At 40.0% G+C, this 22,543-nt stretch overlaps 2 protein-coding genes across 6 annotated transcripts; both read left to right on the forward strand.

Annotated features, from left to right (window-relative positions):
• Positions 1-243: 243 nt before the first annotated feature.
• On the forward strand, positions 244-11,023 carry LOC129188226 (zinc finger protein 771-like). Its single transcript, XM_054788439.1, has 2 exons — positions 244-355; positions 6,256-11,023. Exon 2 carries the CDS (start codon positions 6,402-6,404, stop codon positions 7,761-7,763), a length of 1,362 nt encoding a protein of 453 aa, XP_054644414.1. The 5' UTR covers positions 244-355; positions 6,256-6,401; the 3' UTR covers positions 7,764-11,023.
• Positions 11,024-14,104: 3,081 nt separating this feature from the next.
• On the forward strand, positions 14,105-22,543 carry LOC129188216 (oocyte zinc finger protein XlCOF7.1-like). 5 transcript variants are annotated; one of them, XR_008572565.1, is made up of 5 exons: positions 14,105-14,431; positions 14,643-14,849; positions 16,794-17,345; positions 19,068-21,910; positions 22,142-22,543. XR_008572565.1 is itself a non-coding variant. In XM_054788417.1 (4 exons), the coding sequence occupies exons 1-4, from the start codon at positions 14,194-14,196 to the stop codon at positions 22,153-22,155; spliced, it is 1,011 nt and encodes a 336-aa protein (XP_054644392.1). In that variant the 5' UTR covers positions 14,105-14,193; the 3' UTR covers positions 22,156-22,539. The 5 variants fall into 5 exon arrangements, 2 of the variants coding, with proteins under 2 accessions (XP_054644392.1, XP_054644391.1); XR_008572566.1 differs by having other exon boundaries at positions 20,990-21,910; XR_008572564.1 differs by having other exon boundaries at positions 16,794-21,910; positions 22,142-22,540.

Consider the following 22,543-nt stretch of genomic DNA (forward strand, 5'->3'; position numbering starts at 1 on the left):
GCGGGTGTGCTGAATCCTATCCCAGCTGACTTCTGGCACGAGGTGGGGTCCACCCTGGACTGTTCGCCAGTCAATCGCAGGGCTCAAATCTTACTTTTAAGTAGTGTTTGTTAAATTGGTAAATGTTAAGATTTTGAATATTACTGTACTTGTAGGATTTTTTTACACTGATATGTAGATCGATTCTAAATTGGAACCAATCATCGCTAGTGTGTGTGTTTCAGTGAGACGTTAATGGTTGGTGCACACCAAGACGTCACCAAGCCAAAGAGCAAGAAGTCGCCGTCTCAAGTTGTTATAACTCTCAGAAGACCAGACCCTATTATACTTCTCTCGAGTGCATGTGGCCAATAAGGTAATATAAATACAATAACCGTTTGCACTCTTTAAGTTGTTTAAATACGATGCCGTTCAAAATGATAGTGCTATTGTTAACCGCAAACGTTAGCCTGCTAGCGTGCTAGCAGGTCTATGTAGTGTATGCAAAGCCATATTTTGTGTTGTGAATACTTTTTCTCCTATTTCTGCTGGTCCTTCTTACTTGGTCCACTCTTTTTTTTTAATATTATACAAATACCTTTTGGTTCTCTGTCCCATTCTTCCCGCCGCTTCTTATAAGTCTTTCTTTAACAATTGACTTAATTTCAACTTTTATTGAAGAGAATTGTTACCCCTTCTTTCATTATCCTACGAATAGTCTGGACGATCTCAAAATGACACTGTCTGTCTGGTAAGCTAGCGAACACAATTGGTTCCAGACTGCCGTTCTTAAGTCGAATTGTTCTTAAGTAGGGGAAAAGGTAATATTACCAATGATATAGGTACTACATGTACTTGTATACATATTCAGTATATGCGTATGTATGTAAATATGAGTTTGGATGCAGTAGTCATATTAAACGAGGATAAGTAATGAAAAAAACAATAATAAAAATGATAATACTCTAGGAGCCATTTATGTTGCTTTTGGGTTTAGTTCACCTGGTTTGTGTTAGGGTAATTGCGGAGTGTTATAATTGGTTGACCACTGGTGGCGGTATGGAGGTGTTGCATATATAGGTGCAGACGTGATAGTGCATGAAAGGAGAGTGACGGGAGGTCACATGGTTTTTACCACTCACACATGTCATTGCACCACTTTTACACCCTCCACACATTCAACCAGCCATAACATTTAGCATCTTGGACGTGTAATTCATTGTTTTATTCCTTTTATACAATAAACGCAATATTAATTCCAACGTAAGCATCCGTCTGGACATTGCATTATTGGAGCGCGTTATTACCTGAATTCCCCGCACCCAGAAGCGACTAGGATGAGACGTAACTGTCGCTACAAATGCATAATGATAAATGTTATTTACCTTTGAAGAGGAGTGGTTGAGCATACGTTGTTGGTGGTAATGGTGGAGGAGGAGATATTGAAAAAAAGGACAAATCGTCGTCATCGGTAGACTCTTGTAAAAGAGGTAGTGGTCTGTGGGTGGTGTAGAATTAAGCAGGCCTATTAACTCTTCATAAATCTTAATCACACGCGTCTGGGTTGCATCATACAACTCTTAGCCTTTCTCTCTCCTCTTCCTGGTCCTCGTCCCATTAGCAGTGTCACAGTGCCCTCTACTGGTCAAGCATGTAGCAGTATAAATATGGAGTTATAAGGCAAAATACAGTCAAACTTGTCTATAGCGGCCACTAGAGGAAGTCTGCAAAACTGGCCGCTATAGACAGGTGGCCTCTATAGACAGGTTGGCGTCCAGGTTGAATGTTGACCAGTAGAGGGGAAAAAAAAGGGAAAAAAATAATAATAATGTTGACCAGTAGAGGGCACTGCGGACTGCGGATAAAAGTTGTACAGCACTACTAGGCTTGTTATTATCATGGTTCATGGTTCATGGTTTTAATTCATCCTGAACATGCATGAGTCAAACAGTAGCACATCACATAGTACAATTCACAATTTTGCATGTCCAAAAAGGAGTAGGAAGAAGCAAAGCTAATTTAATCCTACCCCTCATCAGTTTCACATCAGTTGCAATACATTTATTCACCTCTTGTTCTTCCAAGTGTACTTTGTAGGTCTACATGACAATGTAGTGCAATCATAGCCAAGGTTTTTACTTACTAAAAGGAAGCTAGAGGCTTAATAATAACTGATAGAATATATCCACGACCCACAGAACAAAGCTGTGCTAGTAATGTCTTACGCTTGTTTTTAATATTTTACTTTTTATACAGCAGAGTGTCATTACAGCTTTAGTTCATCAGGAAGTGACGGGAAGTGACGGTGGTCGTCCCGAGCAGGAGAACTAGGCTCAGTGCTAGCTGTGAGTTTCGAGAGAGTTGGGAAGTGTGTTTATGTTGGCGTGGATGTAAAGTCCTGCAGTGTTCTCCGCTGTTAATAAAGCCATTAAAGTGCATCGGCGACGTGAGTCTCTCCTTCCCCACAACAAGCGGCATTACAGTATTGACCAGTGCACACCAGGAAATAAACGGTGTCATTTCTTACAGGCATTGGCTGGACAGCTATGTAGTGGGGCTTGTTTAACCTTTGCCTTGTGGGCAAGCAGGAAGGAGAGACGATGCTGAGAGATGTGTGTGTGTTCTGAGCTGCTGTCTGGTGGCCGCGTTCAAGAAATAAAGTTGGCAGAAGCAACAGGAGAAGTTTCCTTCTTTGCTTCGGAGCTGAATAACACTGACAAGTTAACAGACTAGTAGCGAACGGAAAAGAAGACGGCTTTGTTTGTGTCGAATACAGAAGATGAGGACTTTGATGGATTTGTGGATGAGGATTGATGAAAAATAACGTGAGTACATTCTAAAATACTTCAATTAAGTACAACCAAACTCAGTTTTGCTCCCGCTGCCGCATGCATGCTGGCGTATGTTTTTTGTTTTTTATTGTAGCGTCGCTGGGAGCACGTCCTGTTCCCAGCCTAATTTGCGGTAATGTTTTGGTGCAAATGCTCTTAAAGTTACATGTTTGACCAGGAAATAGCAAGCTCAAAAGAAGACGGCTTTTTTATGTGGAACAACTGACAGTTTGTGTGGATCTTGTGAATGATTGTGACTGAGCTAGGACTCAGTAATTAAAGTCTACACACGACGGCTTCATTGATTGAAAAACGAAACTTTTTCGTGCATGAAGCTTCTACTTGAGTTGGTAATTTGGCCGCTATATGCAGTCAGATATTGACCAAGGGAAACAAAATGGGTGGCCGCTGGCTGTGTTAGACAGGTGACTGCTATACACAGGGTCTATAACATATAAATTTGCTGCGGGGGATTTTTCAGTTGCTGCTATAGGCAGGTGGCCGTTCTATAAAGGTGGCTGCTCAGACAGGTTTGACTGTACATGAAAATATAGACCAGTCGGCTTGTGTTCGTATCCGCGAATGTTTGCTAGTGGGATGTTCTTAAGTTGGGGACCTAGTGTAATTCTGCAGTTGCCTGCAATATTTACTGTAAGTCTGGGATAACAAAGGAAACTACCCAGAATTTCTTACATCAAGTGCAGTTGGAGCAGAGTAAATACAGCAAGCAAAAGTGTTTTATTGCCGTCTACATCAGATTTGTGGAGCCACTTTACATATAACTTGTGCAGAATAGAGCCTGACCGATATGGGATTTTTGCGGCCGATGCTGAGATCGGCTGACATATGAAATAAGAGCATTGTTATAGACAGGATATATACTGTACATAAACATAAATTCTTATAATACCCAAAATAGGATTCAACACAAAAAAGCAGAAGGTATTTTCACGACCATAAGGCGCATCGTATTAAAAGGTGCAGTCTTAGTTACAGGTGCTATTCCTGTGTTTAACACATACACAAGGGGCACCGTATTGTTGGGCGCAGATATGCACGTTAAACATACCGTGTCGCTCAGAAGTCAGTGAGGAAGTGACAGTGCTTTATTTCTTTGGACAGAGTAAGAACACAACTCTCATTCATCTTATGAAACCCATTTGAAATCAGGACGGTCATCACTCAACCAAACAGTCTCAGTAATGGTGCACAACTAAAAACATCACACAGCAACGTAAAAACAGACAAGACACTACCACAATATTTGCAGAACAATAACTAACAACTATGTCGCTCAAACATGTAACTTGAAGAGCATTTGCACCAAAACAGTACCACAAAGCACGCTGGTGAACAGGAAGTGCTCCGAGCGACGCTACAATACGCAAGCATGCATGCTGTTGTATGTTTTAAAAAGCCAGCAGGAGCAAAACTGAGTCGGGTTGTACTTTGATGAAGTATTTAACAATGTACTCATTTTTGATAAATCCTCATCCACAAATCCATCAAAGTCCACATCTTCTGTATCCCAAATGAACAGCGGGACAAGTTCTCCATTAAACACGCCAGGTTCCCTCTCGTCATTGTCAGTCAGTCTCTTTGCCGTGCGGCGCCTCAGAAATGATGCTGGCTTTTGTGAAAGCTTGAACAACAGTGCATCAGACACGTTAGCCCAAGCATCCACAATACATTCACAAATTGTGGCGTAACTCACACGGTGCTGCCTCCCTCCTGTCTTAGTGAAGCTGTGTTCGCTAGCTGTCATCCATCGCTCCCACGCCGATCACAACTTCACTTTAAACCCCTGTTTATACCGATGTCCAGCGGTTGGCGTTCCTTCGTCAAGCCTCCCGGAATGATGGCAAGCTCCGAGTTCATTTGCTGCACTTGCCTTTTCTCAGTGGCTGTTGTGACGATTTTGGAACTCGGTACACACATACGGTGCGCCGCAGTATAAGGCGCCCCCCCCCGCCCATTTTGGACAAAATTTAAGACTTTTAAGTACACCTTATGGTTGTGAAAATAAGGAAGTTTAATTAGCAACACTGTCAACATAAGGACATGCCTCTTTGTCATTTACTTTTCGGTGTTGCCACAAATTTGTAGTGTTCTTTGCTTTGCTGGTGATAGAGGCCTGGCTAACTTGCACACTGCACATGTTGCATCTAACGTAACGCCTGTTGAGGAACACGAATACACGGGAAATGAATTGTTCAAAAATTTACTTTTCAGTAAAAAGAACACAATTAACAAAACAGCAATTTAAATATTTTTGTTATAGAAATTTGTCCTGTATAGAGAGTATAAATTCAGAGTCCTGGGTAATGATAGCAAAGGTGTATCCAACTTTCAGCACTATTACAACTACTTTGACAAAAAGAAAGGCGACACTGCCAACATTTAAATTGCACTTTATTTACTAGGGCAACCCTGGTGAGCATTGTAAAATAAAAAAAAGGGGCTGCATTGGGCTGAAAGTGATAATACATAGGCTAATGTGAGGCGTTTGTCAACTAATACATTATGTATTTATAAAAGCCTTATTGACAAAAACATCTTACCAATATGAGTTAGTCATATTTACTAGCTATAGAAAAGATCCATCTGCAGCCACTGAGTATTTGCAAACAGCTCAAATTCAAATGCTGATGCAAACATTAAAAAGTGAAAAAGTTGACTACAAACAAAATAAGAAATAATCAAAACATGCATCACGTTATTAGACTTAATACAAGGGACTAAGCTACATTTTATGTAATAATGTAATGTAATTTGCAATAACAACTACATGACTTGGAACATTTTCAAAATTATTTGAATGAAGACATTAACTTGTGAATGTATGAGCCCCTGTTAATCCTGCATGGAAGTATGAAGTGAAGTGGGACACTGTTTATATCTGCATATATGTAACGGATGCCAGCCTCTGAGGTTGCACAAGTGTACGTTGGTAAAACCTCACTCTCTCTGCCTTAAGAGCTGCGTTGAACGCACGGTTGACAGTCCAGGCTTTTGGCCGTGTGATCAGCGCTCTCGTCTCCCATTATGAAGGTCCTGTATTCGAGCCCCAGAGCAGGCATTGTGAAGCAGGCAGCTTAAATATATCTTTACTTTACTTTAAAACGTTGTATAATAGTCTGAAATAATGGTGGACATGTGGATTGACAGCTGCATCTATCTTTGTTTATCTCACAGAGATGCACCTTGCACAACATTAAAACCCTGTAATACGCTCTCTAAAACTTGCGTGAAAAAAAGTAGAATGTTGTTCTTGATGGGCCCTGACAGAGTGGCACTAAAGTGTAGTGTTATATTTTACAAAGTCGCAGCTTACCCTGGTGTAAAAACATTTACCTCGCTGTGTGTTTGTGTGTGAGGGAAAGTTATTTATTTATTTTACAGTACACAATAAGCTTCCACATGAATTCCTGTCTGTGTCCTGCAGACATCCAGCAGCTGGTCATCAAGAAGAATGTCCCCCTCAGCCACAGGGTGGGAACTCCACTCTGGAGTGAGCAGGCAATTAAAGAGGAAGAGGCGGAGCCACAAGCCCCCCACATTAAAGAGGAAGAGGCAGAGCCACAGCCCCCTATGTTAAAGAAGAAGAGGAAGAACTCGATCACTCGATCACTCGATCGAGAGTATCTTCGAGGGCCAGATGAGGCAGATCTCACCAGGTTGCCACGGACTGGTGCCTCTGCGGTGACTGAAGACCCTGAAGACAAACCACCTGAGTCCTCACAGCTTCATCGTAGTCCAAGTGAGGAGATGAGAGAGGCGGAGCCACAGCCCCCCTATGTTAAAGAGGAAGAGGAGGAGCCACAGCCCACCCACATTAAAGAGGAAGAGGCGGAATCACAGCCCCCCTATGTTAAAGAGGAAGAGGAGGAGCCACAGCTCACTCACATTAAAGAGGAAGAGACGGAGTCACAGGCCCCTTCTATTAAGGAGGAAGTAGAAGAACTCTCCATCACTCAGGAGGGAGAGCATCTTCTAGCGCCAGAGGAGGCTGATCTCACCAGGTTGCCACTGACTGGTGTCTCTGTGGTGACCGAAGACAATGAAAACAAACCACCTGAGTCCTCACAGCTTCATCATAGTCCAAGTGAGGAGATGAGAAAGGCAGAGCCTTCATGCAGCAGCTCACTGCAACACATGACAACAGAAGCTGATGGAGACCACTGTGGAGGATCACAAGCAGACAACCTCTTAGCTCCACTGTCAGATAGTGACGACATAACGTCACACTCTCCTGAAGATGAAGACAGCGACTACAACAAAGAATCTCTGAGCAGTGATACAGACAGGGAAGGTCATATAACGACTCACACTGGCAACAAACACTCTGAAAGCTCTAAAAAGAAGACAGATAAACATTTTAACTGCTCAATTTGTGATAAAAGATTTTCTCGTCAGGGTCATTTGGCTCAACACATGAGAACACACACAGGAGAAAAACCTTTTAGTTGCTCAGACTGTGGGAAACCCTTCACTCAAAAGTCAGTCATGCAATTACACATGAGAACGCACACAGGAGAAAAACCTTTCAGTTGCTCAGACTGTGGTAAACGCTTCACTCGAAAGGCAACTGTGCGAAGACACATGAGAACACACACAGGAGAAAAACCCTTCATTTGCTCACTTTGTGGTAAACGCTTCACTCAAAAGATAACCTTGCAAAGACACATGAGAACACACACAGGAGAAAAACCTTTTCATTGCTCACATTGTGGTCAACGCTTCACTCAAAAGACAACCATGCAATTACACATGAGAACACACACAGGAGAAAAACCTTTCAGTTGTTCAGACTGTGGTAAACACTTCACTCGAAAGGCAGACATGCAATTACACATGAGAACACACACAAGACAAAAACCTTTTACTTGCTCAAATTGTGGTGACACATTTTCGTTCAAATCCTCTTTGAAAAGACATATGCAGAGTCACTGATGGTCTACTGTTTGACTTGCCAATCAACACTTCCAATCAACACTGTGTTGTAATATTCTTTGCATATGTCTTTCTTCAATAAATACATCTTGTTTTTATTAATGTAGAAAGAAAGACAGGGTGACTGCTTAAACCTGTCACAATAATCGATAAATCGATGAATCGAATGATAGAAAAAAAACAAACGCCTTGATAAATTGACATGTGCCTGTTCCTCTTCTCGCAGTACTACACAGGCTGGATGACAAGAGGGTTCACTCTGCATGTGTCTGTGCACATTGATTCTATGGTGGAATGAACGGAGAGAGTGAACCTCCTGTCAGCTATTCAGCCTCTTTGTCCCAGTATGTGGAGGCGGGGCTACATATTGAGTGTATACACAGAGTGCTAGCTGTTAGCAAGTTAGCAAGCAAATGCGAATATGAATGAAGGCACAAAAGTGATAGTTTCAAAGCCGAATGCCACAGTTCCAGTGTGGATGTGCAGCAGAACCTTCATCCTGACAGTCAACGCTTACCAAGGCTTTTGATCGGCCGAGTACATATAAAATGAAATAGTGCAAAATGGTGCGCACTCACAGTGTCGCTCGCTATTTTGCAAAAGAAAAGCAACCTTTCAATACGGTTGAAAGGCCAACATTTTGGGAAATGCTAAAAAAATTTCAGAGACAGTTCGAATTGCCTGTGAGAATGAACATGACACGACATATGTCACAAACAGCAATTCCTGTGAAAGGACAGTGTTGAAAGACAATTAGCAACATTGCGTCCACCTATTGCGTTGCTGAGTGATGTTTTAGCTCTTTTATGACACCATGAGTATGACTGGTATGTGAAGTGGTGACCTCCCGCAATTTCAATGGGGTTGAGAAGTTCATTGTGAGCTGTGTTGTTACTCTGCTTGCAAAATAGTTACTTCTTCCTCACCAACTTGTGAGTGCCACAACAGGCAAATTGTGTGACTCTTACTTTACCTGAGTACCATCTGGTGGTTCAAATGTGACATGGCAATTCATGAAAAAATGCTCTAAAAAAAAATCTTACATTTTTGATTAGCAATAATAGTTTTTACCACAGTTATCGATCACCAAAATTTGTTATCATGACAGGCCTAGTGACTGCAGTGGTTTCATTTGTGGTTAAATGTGTTTTATTTGACTGTATGCTGTCATCACTAAATGCTGTAACTCAGGGGTGCCCATTATGTCGATGGCGAGCTACTGGTAGATTGCCAAGGTAGTTTGGGTCGATCGCAGAAACGACACTTTGTAATTGTCATATGACATCAGTCAGCTGACATTAAACTCACCTCCTGATTCGTTCTTCTCCCCCACGGCGTTTCAAGCTACACACAGAGATGCAACTGTCATCTTTATTATTCTAATTACGGATAAACTAACATAGCAGTAAGATGTCTTTATCTACAACAAATGTTATCTGTGTTGTGTAGAAAAAAAGTGTATTGTTTACTGGCTTTGCTTTGCGTCATGAACTCCACTACAGAATTCAGTGTTTTCTACACGTCCACTTCTTAAACTATTATTTCATGATGAAATGGAAAATGTGCCCATTGCTGAAACCTTTTTAATATTTTGGCTTGACTTCGGCTGCATTGTCTTTTGAATAATCATTTTCAATTAATGTGTCCTGATGAACGTTGCGTATCTATTTTTGACGGGCGTATTACCAGTACTCAGGTTTAGTACACAACTATTGAAGAATTATGTGTAATAATCTTTACTGCCATATTGAATATATCGACTACTTTGATTACCTGTAAACTTTGAAAATGTGAATGTGAAATGCTAATCATTGACATGTACCATAGTAGTTAGATTTTATATGTGTAATGTTTTATAGAAAGATGTACACCATTTTGACTTGTAACTGAAATAGTGCTTGCACCCCTGATATACATGTATAATGTACATAAATACAAAAATCACTTTTTTAAAAATAAATATAGTAAATATATATACATGACCGGTCAAACATTTTATAACACCCCAATTTTTCCAGTTATTTATTGAAATTCAAGTAGTTCAAGTCCAACGAATAGCTTGAAATGGTACAAAGGTAAGTGGTGAAGTGCCAGAGGTTAAAAAAACAAAAAAGGTAAGGTTACCCAAAACTGAAATATAATCTATATTTCAGAATTATACAAAAAAATTTGTCAACAGTTTAAAGCTGTTGTGCAGAAATGGAGGTTGATCAAACCTTGGTAGTTGGTGCAGCTATTTCCTACAGGTGTCCCAAGTTCTGGAGTACTTCCTACAGCCTCTGTCTGCATAAAAACAGTGTTCGGAAAACACTGTGGCATTATACCCTCGTGAACATCAGTTGAACAACATTGTGCTGGACTATGTGATGTGCAAGAAAAAATTTAATTAACAATGGAAGAGAAATAGACCATCTTTACACTTCAAAATGTAGGTTTTTGCTCTAGAGAAATTGGAGTGTTCTCAAACTTTTGACCGGTAGTGTATTTTCTATATTTTTAGTAGGAGGTAGGTCTTTGGGACTTGGTCATTTTAAAAGTACCTCGCTGGCTGAAAAAGTGTGACCACCCCTACTGGAACTTTTGAAGTCACTGAAGTCTGATTACTTCCAGATTTGGTTTGGAAAGTAATGATTTGAATCCTTTTACTGACTTGAGTTCTTAAGATTCACTCATTGGGGTTCGGACCGCTTTCAGGGCGCCTTTTAAAGGATTTTTGCACTGTTGGTCAAACAGTTGTATGTAATAAAAGGGAATCATATTATTTTGTTGATATTGTATTACATTTTGAAGAAATAGTATGTTGATTTAAATATTTTTTGTCTTCCAAAAGTCAGGAAGTTATTCTGATTTATAAAAGAAATTACAGGCAAATTGACAAAATTATTAAATTTTATTGAAAAATGCAATTTAAAAAGTACAGTATCAGTATCCATATTAGCGATACTGGCTCACTACTGACAGGGTGTCGCATGGATTGTCTGTATTTTATTGTGAACATTGAATGCAACACCTAATAAAGTGTTGTTTTCCAGTTTATATGTTCCCGCCTAAATTGTATCACGTCTCCTTTGTTTTAGTTTTCACTATTTGGTTTGGGCAGTAGAGGGCACTCTGTGTACACTTCTTCATTGTTTGGGGGTGTGGCCGGAAGGAAGCAACAGTGTTGACCCACTGTGGCAGGAAATGTTTCTTTGCTGGATTCTATGGCTTTTAACAAGTTTGACCACTGTAATTGTAATTGATGAGATTTTATTGCATCGTCAATAAAGCTGTAAGTGTGATTTTAACACCAATATACGTCTGGAGGTTTGTTATTGACCAAGAAGAAGTGACGTGCGGTGAGGTTCATGGCTGACTCCTTTTGGAGACCAGGTAAAAAAAAAAAAAAATTTTACAAGTTTTTACTGAATAAGGCACCCAAAATGTACATGAATAAAGGACGTGGCATTTAAAATATAAACTACAGATGCTTGATATCTTTTTTCCAAACGGATAACTTATTTTATCTACTTTTTTTACATTTAGATTTAAGTGTAGTTTGTGCACACGTAACCAGCCAGTTTCACGCTGACCGCACCGGGCTTGACACAGGACCTTCGGAATGGGAGACGAGAGTGCTGACCGCTCGGCCAAAAGTTCAGACTGTCGACCGAGTGTTCAGCGCAGCTCTTAAGGCAGAGGGAGTGAGGTTTACCAATGCACACTAGCGCATCTGTGACACTCAAACCTCACTCCCATCCGGGTCAGGGTACCAATGTAACCCCCGCTGAAGGCACTGTTGCTCTCGGTGGTGCAGGTCTCCTGAGCTCTGTACTGTGTTTATTGGTGGTAATGATCAGGAGACTTGGAGCGTGTTGCAGACAGTGACACAATTTATTTCCTGGTGTGAGACAATGTGCACTGGTCAATACCTTGAGGCTTGTGTTACATACTACAATGATAATGTGTGATGAGTGTTGACTCTGAAAAGCCGACCGGGCTGACTGAGGGCCACCACAGGAAGCAGAGAAAGTCTACATGCTTTGGAGACACTTTCATCTAATGAAACATGGCCTGGATGTCAGTCATCAGGGCAATGGTTTCCTGCCTGAACTGAGTCAGCGCCCCAAAGAGAGAATTGGTAAGATCCGGCCCTTGTTGTTACTCCTCAAGACACTCACTTGCAGCACTAGCTGTGTGTACACTCGCGAGTGCCAACAAAAACGCATGCACATGTTAGTTTATCATGCCCAGCAAAATGGTCCAGTTTGTTGTTATTTATTGTGCGGTTAATGGATTTATTGATTATTGTGACAGGCCTAACTCTGCCAATGCTGCTCTATAGTCTTAAGGGAATTTGTGCACAAAATATGCAACAGATTTAAAAGAGATGGCTGGAAAACAAGCGTATTTTTTGTCTAGAAGTCATGTAAAATCAGAGAAAAAAATGCTGCATACATTTGTCATTCTCGCATGCGCAAACCATTCTAATATGTATTTTGGAAAACACACCCAATGGTCTCTGTGATTACCGTAATGACTGGTATATCACTAGAAAGCGCAGACTCTTACTTCAGAAACAAATGGAATAAAATGGATTGTTTAAAGGAAAACTCCACGATTTTGGAATTTCGCCCATCATCCACAATCTTTATGTGAGACATGAACACACGTCTTTCTTTTTTCTGTGGGTTCTAAAGATATAGAAACAGCTAAAAAGAGACAGCTCATTACTGCACATAATGGAACACACCTATTCCGCTTACAAAGCTATTAAAACACCTCCAGAAACTTCCAACAAGGTTTTATATCCATGCTGTGAGCATGTAGTAACAGTTACATTCATGATAACATGTCATACAGTATTTTTGCCGTATTTTGATCCTTAAGCATGACCAGAACTTCCTTCTTGGACTCATTGATTTCACATGGCAACATAGAAACGAACACCTACACCTAGCATGAACTCTTCCAAACTCAAAAACAAAAACACAGCAGCAGGGTTGGCAGTTACCTTTTGGTAGTGGCCATGAGGCACTGTGAGCCCTGGACAAACACCGGGGGTAGTTTGTCCAGGTCTGCTGTAAGCGGAAACACATTCCTTTGTAATAGATAGCCCCACTCAGGTCAATGGTCATCATTTTTGTTACTTCATATGGAATGATTTTTCCCCAAAAGTTTTTTTTATAATGGAAAATCTTCAAATTCAAATTTCTAATTTGTTCTATGGACAATGAAACACTGGGGCCAAATGTACAAATGGACACAGAAGTCCTCTCCAAAGAATATAAATATAAAAACATAACAGATTATATGACCCCAAAATTAGGAAATGCATGATTAATTGTGTAATGACTGTGCAGTTAATAATTGTGGTTTCAATTGGTCTTTTATTGTCTAGTAAGTTAAGAACCTGATACTGAAAACAAAATCTGTAACAAAGCATCAAAATAAATTTTACGACTAAACTGATGATGATATGAAGCCATCCATCCATCCATCCATCCATCCATCCATCCATCCATCCATCCATCCATCCATCTTCTTCCGCTTATCCGAGGTTGGGTCATGGGGGCAGCAGCCTATGCACCCAAGCTACTTCATCCAGCTCTTCCTGGTGGATCCCGAGGCGTTCCCAGGCCAGTTGAGAGACTATTCTACTGGATCTTCCTTGAAGCCTCCTACCAGTTTGAACACCTCCACCGGGGAGGTGTCCGGGAGGCATCCTGACCAGATGCCCGAGCCACCTCATCTGGCTACTCTCAATGATGTTGAAGCCTGATCCTTAAAAAATAATCTCAAGCCTCATAAGATTTATTATATAGAAAATAACTCATTTTATGTTTATTTTTCTGAAGAAAAAGTGACACCATTTAAATATTTGGTACTTTTTATGAGGATTCAGTTGTTTGAAACATTTGCAAAAAAACGAGTAGAAACAATATTTATCCTTGATGTTTTTCTAGCAGTTTTTGGGAGAGGACTTTTTTGTCATCAAACTGAAAGGGTATAGTTTAAAAACATTTGACACTGAGAAAACTATAACAGTGCTTCACTATCTATTTTGTTACATACAGTATATATATTTTAGTCATCCTCAGCCTCTTAACATTTATTATATGGAAAATAACTCTTTTTATGTGGATTTTTCAAAACGAAAATCAGAGCCATCGTCCAATGAAATGGGTATTTACATGGTTAAAACATACATTTTTGAATTATATATTTGATGTTTTCATTTGGACTGATGTTGACAGAAATATTTGGGGGGGGAAAAGGTGAAAAAATATGAATACGTATATGAACCCGTATGAGAGTGACGTTGCGGAGGTGACGTAACCATATTGCATTGTGGGCTTGGAGGGAGGGAAAGGCTGGTAGACGCCAGCTTCATGCTCGACGCTGCTCTTGTGTGTTTTTGTAATTGTTTTGTTGTAACAAGTGGAAAAACATGGTGCAAACGTGCTGTGTTATTAACTGCCACAATCGTTCACGCGATCGCTTCGGGAATAAAAAGGATGGGGTGATATTTTTCTCATTTCCAACCTGGAAGCAATGCCAAGGAGGTGTGATCTGTGAGCTAACAAGGAGACGCCGAATGGCCTGGATAGCAGCCGTGGGACGACCAAACATCACTTTCAGCGCCATCAGTCGACACATGCTGGTGTGTTCACGGCATTTTCACACTGGTAAGTTTGAATCAAAACATGTGTTTTGCTCTTTCACGCCTAATTTAGTAGGCCGCTAGCGTTAGCCAAGCTAGCTGAGGGCACCAAACAAAGTACAGTACTCTGTTTTGGTTAATAAAACACGTTTCTTGATTACTTTGAGTGATTTGTAAAATCAATAATGAACGAAAGAACAGTTTTAAAAGTAATAATGGGAATGTGTGTTTTTCAGGGAGACCGGCTTATGAAATGGATGAAAGCCATCCAGACTGGGCACCCTCATTACATCTCGGACACACGGAGGTGGAAGCTGCAGATAACAAGAGACTACACATAACTTTGTACGAGGAGGAACTTTCTCCAACAGGAGAGGAGAACGAGCGACTACGACAACAACTGGAAGCTGTTTGCAAGACTCAAGTTGTACTAAACATTGAAGGTATGTTTAATGTTCACTACCATACACTAATTAAAGGAAAACTGCACTTTTTTTTATTTTGCCCATCCACAATCCTTATGTGAAACATGATCACAGCATGCAGGAGCTAAAAGTGCACATAACAGGACATAACAGGACACACTTATAACTACACTATAAAGCCCTAAAAAAAACTCCAAAAAGTACCAACAATGTTCTATTTGCATAAATGATTTGTATATGAACCAAGCTACAGTGACGTTGTCATTGTAGCAGCTAACTATACAGCGCCTCACGCCACTGCGAAGACGTAACGGGCCCACTCCAAAACAATGCAATAGGACACTAATCTGTCCTGACTGGGAAACAAGAACAAGCATATGAGCAACTAGGAATAGACAACCAAAAGACCTGTGAAGTCAGGTTTTCCCCTAGGATTTTTTGAAGCTGTGGTGGTGGGCTGCATGGAAGGCAGACTGCTGCTGCTGTGTCGTGCCGTTGCTGTGGCAGGATTTTTATTTTTTTTATATTTAAATTTACTGTTGGTAATAATGTCAATATTAGGGTCGTTTTCACAAGCTTGAACAAGAAATGCATTAATTAACTTTAAATGCCTTTCTCGCTGCCTTTTCTTCCACTCCATATCTGTCAAGTGTCATCAGGGCAGACAGGTGATTCCAGTGCATGTTTTTCAAAATAGTGTATTGAAACGTTTTTATGACATCTGATAGATATTTTATTTCAAATTGATTGTGGTCAATATATAAATAACAGTCTATATATGTATCTCTATAGCACAGGGGTACTCAAATTTGTTCCCCCTGTGGGCTACTTTGTCTACTTCTTACTATAAACATAGTGTATGTGTTTGTATGTGTGTGTATGTGTGTGACATACTGTGACATACTGTATATACATACTGTATGTATGTATATATATATATATATATATATATATATATATATATATATATATATATATATATATATATATATATATATATATATATATATACATAAATAATTTATGTACATTGTACATGTATATCAGGGGAGCACACAATCAAAATGATCTACCTCTTACTATAACACATAGCATATATAAAATCTAAGCACTAATCTTTACAACTACTATAGTAAATACTAATGATTAGCATTTCACATTTACAGATTCAAAGTTAACAGGTCATCAAAATAGTTGATATCGTTCAGTAATTCACAATTCAAACCATTATGGCAAGAAAGATAATTACACATAATTCCTCAATAGTTGAGTACATAACCTGATTAATATGTGAAAATAGCTATGTCGGGTTCATCATGTATTATGTCAGTACCATCACAAAAGCCGATCTGTGGCTCGTACTATTGCAGCCCACAGCAATCTTTTGTGCAGTGTAGTGTCTTGCACTAACTGATGTCTTTGCTCGCGTCATTCTCCGATTGTCCTTCAAAATAAAAACAATCATATCTGCCGTCTGGAACTTAACCGCTAACACATGCCACTAAAACTATCTTGCTTGGGGGTAGCACGTTTAAAAGCTTTAATACGGCATTTGAAGAACACTTGACGGTGTACTGTGAGTTTTCGAGGCTGACAGTGTGATCATCAGTCAATGTGGCCAACAGTCACCCGTGTGTGTGTGTGTGACAGTCAGAAGGCTGAGCTAATAACCTGAACAATAATTGAATTCATCGGACGAGATGACCAGCCTTTCTCCACCAATGTACTCCCACACCCATTTTAATTTAATTATATTGTCATACCCTGATACATCCTAAAAGTATTGTGGTACATGGTAGGGTCCATATCGCCCAACCCTAGAATTTATACACAAAGTTTATTGCTATGTAACAGGAAAAAAAACACTTTACAGTAAAAGTACTGAGCTTTTACAATAAAAAAAAACATTTTTTTTACGGTGCACAATAAGCGTTCGCAATAACTCCTGCTTGTGTCCGACAGACATCCAGCAGCTGACTGGTAGTCAAGATGAATGTCTCCCTGAGCCACAGCGGGGGAACTCCACTTCGGAGCAGCAGCAGCCACAGCCTGTTAAAGAGGAAGAAGAGGCGCCACAGCCCTCCTATGTTAAAGAAGAACAGGAAGAACTCTCGATCACTCAGGAAAGAGAACATCTTCTCGGGCCAGAGGAGGCTAAGCTCGCCCGGTTGCCACTGCCTGTTGTCTCTGTGAAGACAGAAGACCGTGAAGACAAACCACCAGAGTCCTCACAGCTTCATCATAGTCCAAGTGAGGAGGTGAGAGAGGCGGAGCCTTCATGCAGCAGCTCATTGCAACACATGACAACAGAAGCTGATGGAGACCACTGTGGAGGATCACAAGCAGACAACCTCTTAGCTCCACTGTCAGATAGTGACGACACAACGTCACACTCTCCTGAAGATGAAGACAGCGACGACAACCAAGAATCTCTGAGCAGCGATACAGCCTGGGAAGGTGATATGACGACTTACACTGACAACAAACACTCTGAAAGCTCTAAAAAGAAGACAGGTAAACATTTTAACTGCTCAGTTTGTGATAAGAGATATTCTTTTAAACGTTGTTTGATTCGACACATGAGAACGCACACAAGAGAAAAACCTTTTAGTTGTTCAGACTGTAGTAAACGCTTCACTCGAAGGTCAGACATGAAAACACACATGACAACGCATACAGGAGAAAAACCTTTTAGTTGCTCAGACTGTAGCAAACGCTTCACTCGAAGGTCAGACATGAAAACACACATGAGAATACATACAGGAGAAAAACCATTTACTTGCTCAGACTGTGGTAAAAGTTTCACTCAAAAAGCAAGTATAGCACTACACATGAGAACACACACAGGAGAAAAACCTTTTACTTGCTCAAACTGTGGAAAATGCTTCACTCACAAAGTCAATATGGTATCACACATGAGAACACACACAGGAGAAAAACCATTTACTTGCTCAAACTGTTTGAAAAGTTTTGCACAAAAGGCAACTTTGGTATCACATATGAGAATACACACAGGAGAAAAACCTTTTACCTGCTCAGACTGTGGTAAAAGCTTCACTCACAAACGAGTTATGGTAAAACATATGAGAACACACACAGGAAAAAAACGTTTTAGTTGCTCAGACTGTGGTAAAAGCTTCAATCACAAAGTAAATGTTGTATCACACATGAGAACACACAGTAGAAAAACGTTTTAGTTGGAACCTTGGAAGTTGAAAAGACAAATGATGGTGTACGGCAGGGGTATCAAACTCATGCCATGGAGGGCTGAGACACTGCAGGTTGTCTTTCCAGCCGGTCACTAAAGCAGGTGATGTTCATGGTCAACGCCTCCTTCAGTTTGAGGGAATGAGCTCATCATTTGAATCACCTGCTGGAGGAACTGGTGTAGAGAAAGTCTGCAGTGTCTCAGCCCTCCATGACACAAGCTTAACATGGTCTACACCAGAGATGGGCAAACTACGGATCCGGCCCGTTGTTCTTTTTAATCCGGCCCGCCGAAGATTGTACAGAATTAAAGTTTGATGTGAATGATTGCATTCATTTCATTTTGGCTTGTAATAACGGCATTTCAACACCAGGAGGCGCCGTAGGCGCAGTGACTTGAGAGAGCCATTTCCAATTACTGCTCTTCTACTCGCTCGCCAACGTTACCACAGATGGATCGTCAAATGTGACAGGAAAAAACGTCGGGATGCTTAAGAGAATTCAGGACAGGTGAAAGAGGACAACCTTGAGCAGGAGGTCATGTTTCTACACTGAAGTTTGGGAAAAGTATGTCAACGTGTGTGGGAGCCCAAACGGGAGATGATTTGGTTTTTGGAGCTACTTGAGAATACTGACACACTTCCTGAGCTGAATGACACAGTTTGGCTTTGTGATTTAGCTTTTACTGGGGACATACTGGCACACATGAACCCTGAATGTGAAGCTACAAGGAAAAAACAGTTTGTGCATGAAATGCAAGCCAACATCAGAGCCTTCAAAGCCAAGTTGGTTTTATTTTCCAAGCTAATGTATGTTAATACTTATAATGTTTTTTTCTGGTTATGGTTCATATGTACTGTTAACAAATGCAGTTTTTTTAATATGTATCTTATCTTGTGCTGACCCGGCCCGTCTGTCAAATTTTAAAAGTCAATGTGGCCCCCAGCCCGAAAAGTTTGCCCACCCCTGGTCTACACTGTCATTCATTCATTCATTCATTCATTTTCTATGCTGTTTAATCCTCCTAAGGGTCGTGGGGGTATGCTGGGGCCTATCCCAGCGGACTTTGCGAGAGGCGGACTGCTGGACTGCTCACCAGCCAATCGCAGGGCTGGAAAGTAGTGATTTGATTCCTATTACTGACTTGAGTTACAGTAGTTATGAGTGAGCACAAGCGGCACAGAAAATGGAGGCATGGAAGGAGTTACGGTAGTTATGAGTCACTAAGTGAATCGGGTACTCGAGTTACAGAGCGCATGATTTGATTTGATTTTACTCAACCACTATGTGATAAAGGGGAACAATTACATTATTTTTTATTGTTGCATTGCCTTTTTTTGTATAACATATGTTCACAAGTGTGTTGATAGAAATATTTTTTGTTTGCCTAAAATTTGTGTCGGGTGTTTTTATTCTGATTGTAATCACGATCAACACATTAAAAGGCAAAATGACGAAATCATGAAGTTTTTGTGAAAAATTCAATGTAAACGTATCAGTATCAATATCAGCAACACTGGCTCTGTACTGACAGATTGGTACCAAAGGTTCAGTGTGGTCCAGCTCTGACTGTCTCTCAGCTCCAAATTGAAACCTAAGCCCCCTACTATATTTTGTTTGATGCTGCATTTTATTGTGGATATTGAATGCAACACCTAATATTTTTGGATGTGTCTGTCAATGTCTGTGTATCTTAGAGCCTAAATCGTGTTTATTTTTATTTTTGCACTGCATGGTTTGGTCAGTAGAGGGCACTATTTGTGCACTACTTGATTGTTTGGGGGCGTTAACGGAAGGAAGGAATAGTCTTTATACCCCATGTGGCGGGAAATGTTTCTTTGCTTGATTCTATGGGTTTTAACAAGTTTGAGCACTGGAATTGTAATCTCTGATATTTTAATGCATTGTCAATAAAGCTGTAAGCGTGATGCACTGACCACCTCAAGAAACGGAATTTAATTGTACAGGTTTTTACTGAATAAGACACCCAGAATGCCCATCAGTGGTCACCTCTCTCTCTCTCTCTTCCTCCCTCTCCCTCCTTAATAATTTCCTTTAATAATTAATCTTGTTTTTAGTCATGTGCATCACCACTATAGCTTTGATAGGTAGGTAGGTAGAGATCTATCTGTACTTCCTAAGGAATAATGCCCAATGTTCATTATTTATTGAAGTGCTATTTTGTCTACATAGACTTTATAGTCCATTTTATTTACTGTTTATATTCTTGCGTGTGGGTTTTATTCGAGTGTTTTTATTCTTCACAGAAGTTGATTTTTAAAATTTTTTTTTACAAATACAGTATTATTGTAAATCTTAACATTTTTCAATTTAACACATACTAAATTAACATAATTAACTTAAATCTACGAACTGAATCAGAGCTGCATGGCTCTTATGGCAGACCGAACCAACTCTAGGATTTTAGTGAGGCCCCTGCTCCTCCTTTTGACTTTCCAGATGTGTTTAGGAAAAGGCCCAAAGTCTCAAAGATGCTAGACTGATTGCTGCCATGATTCCATAGACATGACAGTGGTTAGTCAACGTCAAAGCAACATGTGTCTTGACCATGAAAGGAAAGCGCCAACCCTCAAGACAACAGGTTGGCGTAATGGTTTGCAAACCCTATAAGTCTGACTGCTTTCCAAACTCTCATTGGAAGTGCTTCCGAAGCTGAGTAATTTTCTAACACAAATTATTTCTATACACAATCAAAAATGTGTATTTAACAACTTTTCCTTCCACTTATGCCTTCTAAATTGAAGACTTGAAGGGAACAAAATGTGTTCTTCAATAACATGATTTATCAACTTTGCTTAAGTGTTTTATATTGTTTGTAATTATGATCTACGTTGTTGTTTTTTTACATTGGTAAAAATTCATTTAAATGTTTTAATCTTTTGAACGCATATTGTTTTGAGAAGCCAAACTCTTTACTTAAATGTCCCCAGCAACTAAGCGGAACTACGTCATCACAGAAATCTGACCAGAACTGGACTTAGGAGACCAAGTGGGGGGTAAGTCGCTGTTATTGGACGACAACGCTGATGGGGGTGTCATACAACTTCCATCCATCCATCCATTTTCTATGCCGCTTCTCCTCATTAGGGTCGCGGGGGTATGCTGGCTCTGCCTATCTCAGCTGACTTGGGGCGAAAGGTGGGGTTGAAAACCCACAGCATTTCCGTGTGTGGAATTAAATTATGGAACGGATTGAGTAAAGAACTCAAACAATGTACAGAGATGAGCAAATTCAAAAAACAGTACAAGCAGGTGATGTTTGCTAAATACAAGGCAGAAGAGTCCTGATTGTTCTGTCAGGTTTGTTATTTTATTTTTTTTATTTTAATTTTTTTTACATTATTTTTCTTTGTTTTGTTTTAAAAAAAAGAAAAAAGCTTTGTTCTTTTTTATTTATTTATTTAGTATTATCATTATTATTATTATTAATGTATATATATATATATAATTTTTTTTTCTTTTTTCGGGGGGAGGGCTATCTTACCGTTATCTATTATGTGTTATCCTGACTATCACTGAAAACATGACATGGAATGCAGGAAGTGAACAACATGTACTGTACAAGATGCAGATTGGAAGGGGGGTAGGATTAAATAAGCTTTGCTTCTTCCTACTCCTTTTGGACATGTGGAACTGTGGAAAAAAATGATTCATGAGATGTATTCCATTGTAACCTTCATGTTCAAATAAACTAAACCAAACAAACTGTTGCCAGCTCCTCAGTAAGAAAAATAGCTATTGGCTGTCCTAGAAGTCGGCAGATGATGCCATAGACTAATTTGCATATTATTTGCATATGTTGTCACAGATGCTGTAGGAAAAAAGCATAACCTTGTAGGAGAGACAAATAAGTGAGTAAAAACACCTTAATTACATTTAGAACTACAAATAAACTTGATTCTTAGTTTTAGAGCTGCGATGATTAATCGATTATCCAATTTATCGACAACTATTTGGATAATCAGTTCAGCGTTTCATTTAAAAATGTACTGTAAATATCCTGATTTCAGCCTCTCAAATGTGACTAATTTTAAATTTCCTTCGTCATTCATGAAAGCAGACCTATTATCCTTGTGTTTCAGGCAAAACAAGATAGTCACACACATCAGCTTTGACTTTGGAGAAGAGCAACCGACATTTTTGCCTCTTTTGGATATCTTGTGAATCAAACCACCGCATCCATCCCTTTTTCTATGCCGCTTATCCTCACGAGGGTCGCAGGTATGCTGGAGCCTATCCCAGCTGACTTCGGGCAAGAGGCGGGGTACACCCTGGACTGGTCGCCATTCAATCAATGGCAGGGCACATACAGACAAACAAACATTCACACTCACATTCATACCTATGGACCATTTAGAGTCACCAATTAACCTAACATGCATGTTTTTGGAATGTGGGAGGAAACCGGAGTACCCGGAAAAAACCCACGCACGGGGAGAACATGCAAACTCCACACAGACATGCCCAATGGAGATCTTCCCGAT

Source organism: Dunckerocampus dactyliophorus, chromosome 9 (genome assembly GCF_027744805.1).
Source record: "Dunckerocampus dactyliophorus isolate RoL2022-P2 chromosome 9, RoL_Ddac_1.1, whole genome shotgun sequence".
NCBI classification, from domain to species: Eukaryota; Metazoa; Chordata; class Actinopteri; order Syngnathiformes; family Syngnathidae; genus Dunckerocampus; species Dunckerocampus dactyliophorus.

Bases quoted from the DNA above. Each gene is read 5' to 3' on its own strand.
- LOC129188226 (XM_054788439.1), top strand. From the start codon at position 6,402: ATGTTAAAGAAGAAGAGGAAGAACTCGATCACTCGATCACTCGATCGA.
- LOC129188216 (XM_054788416.1), top strand. From the start codon at position 14,194: ATGGTGCAAACGTGCTGTGTTATTAACTGCCACAATCGTTCACGCGAT. The intron at 14,432-14,642 runs GTAAGTTTGAAT...TGTGTTTTTCAG, and splicing joins TTCACGGCATTTTCACACTG to GGAGACCGGCTTATGAAATG. The intron at 14,850-16,793 runs GTATGTTTAATG...TGTGTCCGACAG, and splicing joins AGTTGTACTAAACATTGAAG to ACATCCAGCAGCTGACTGGT.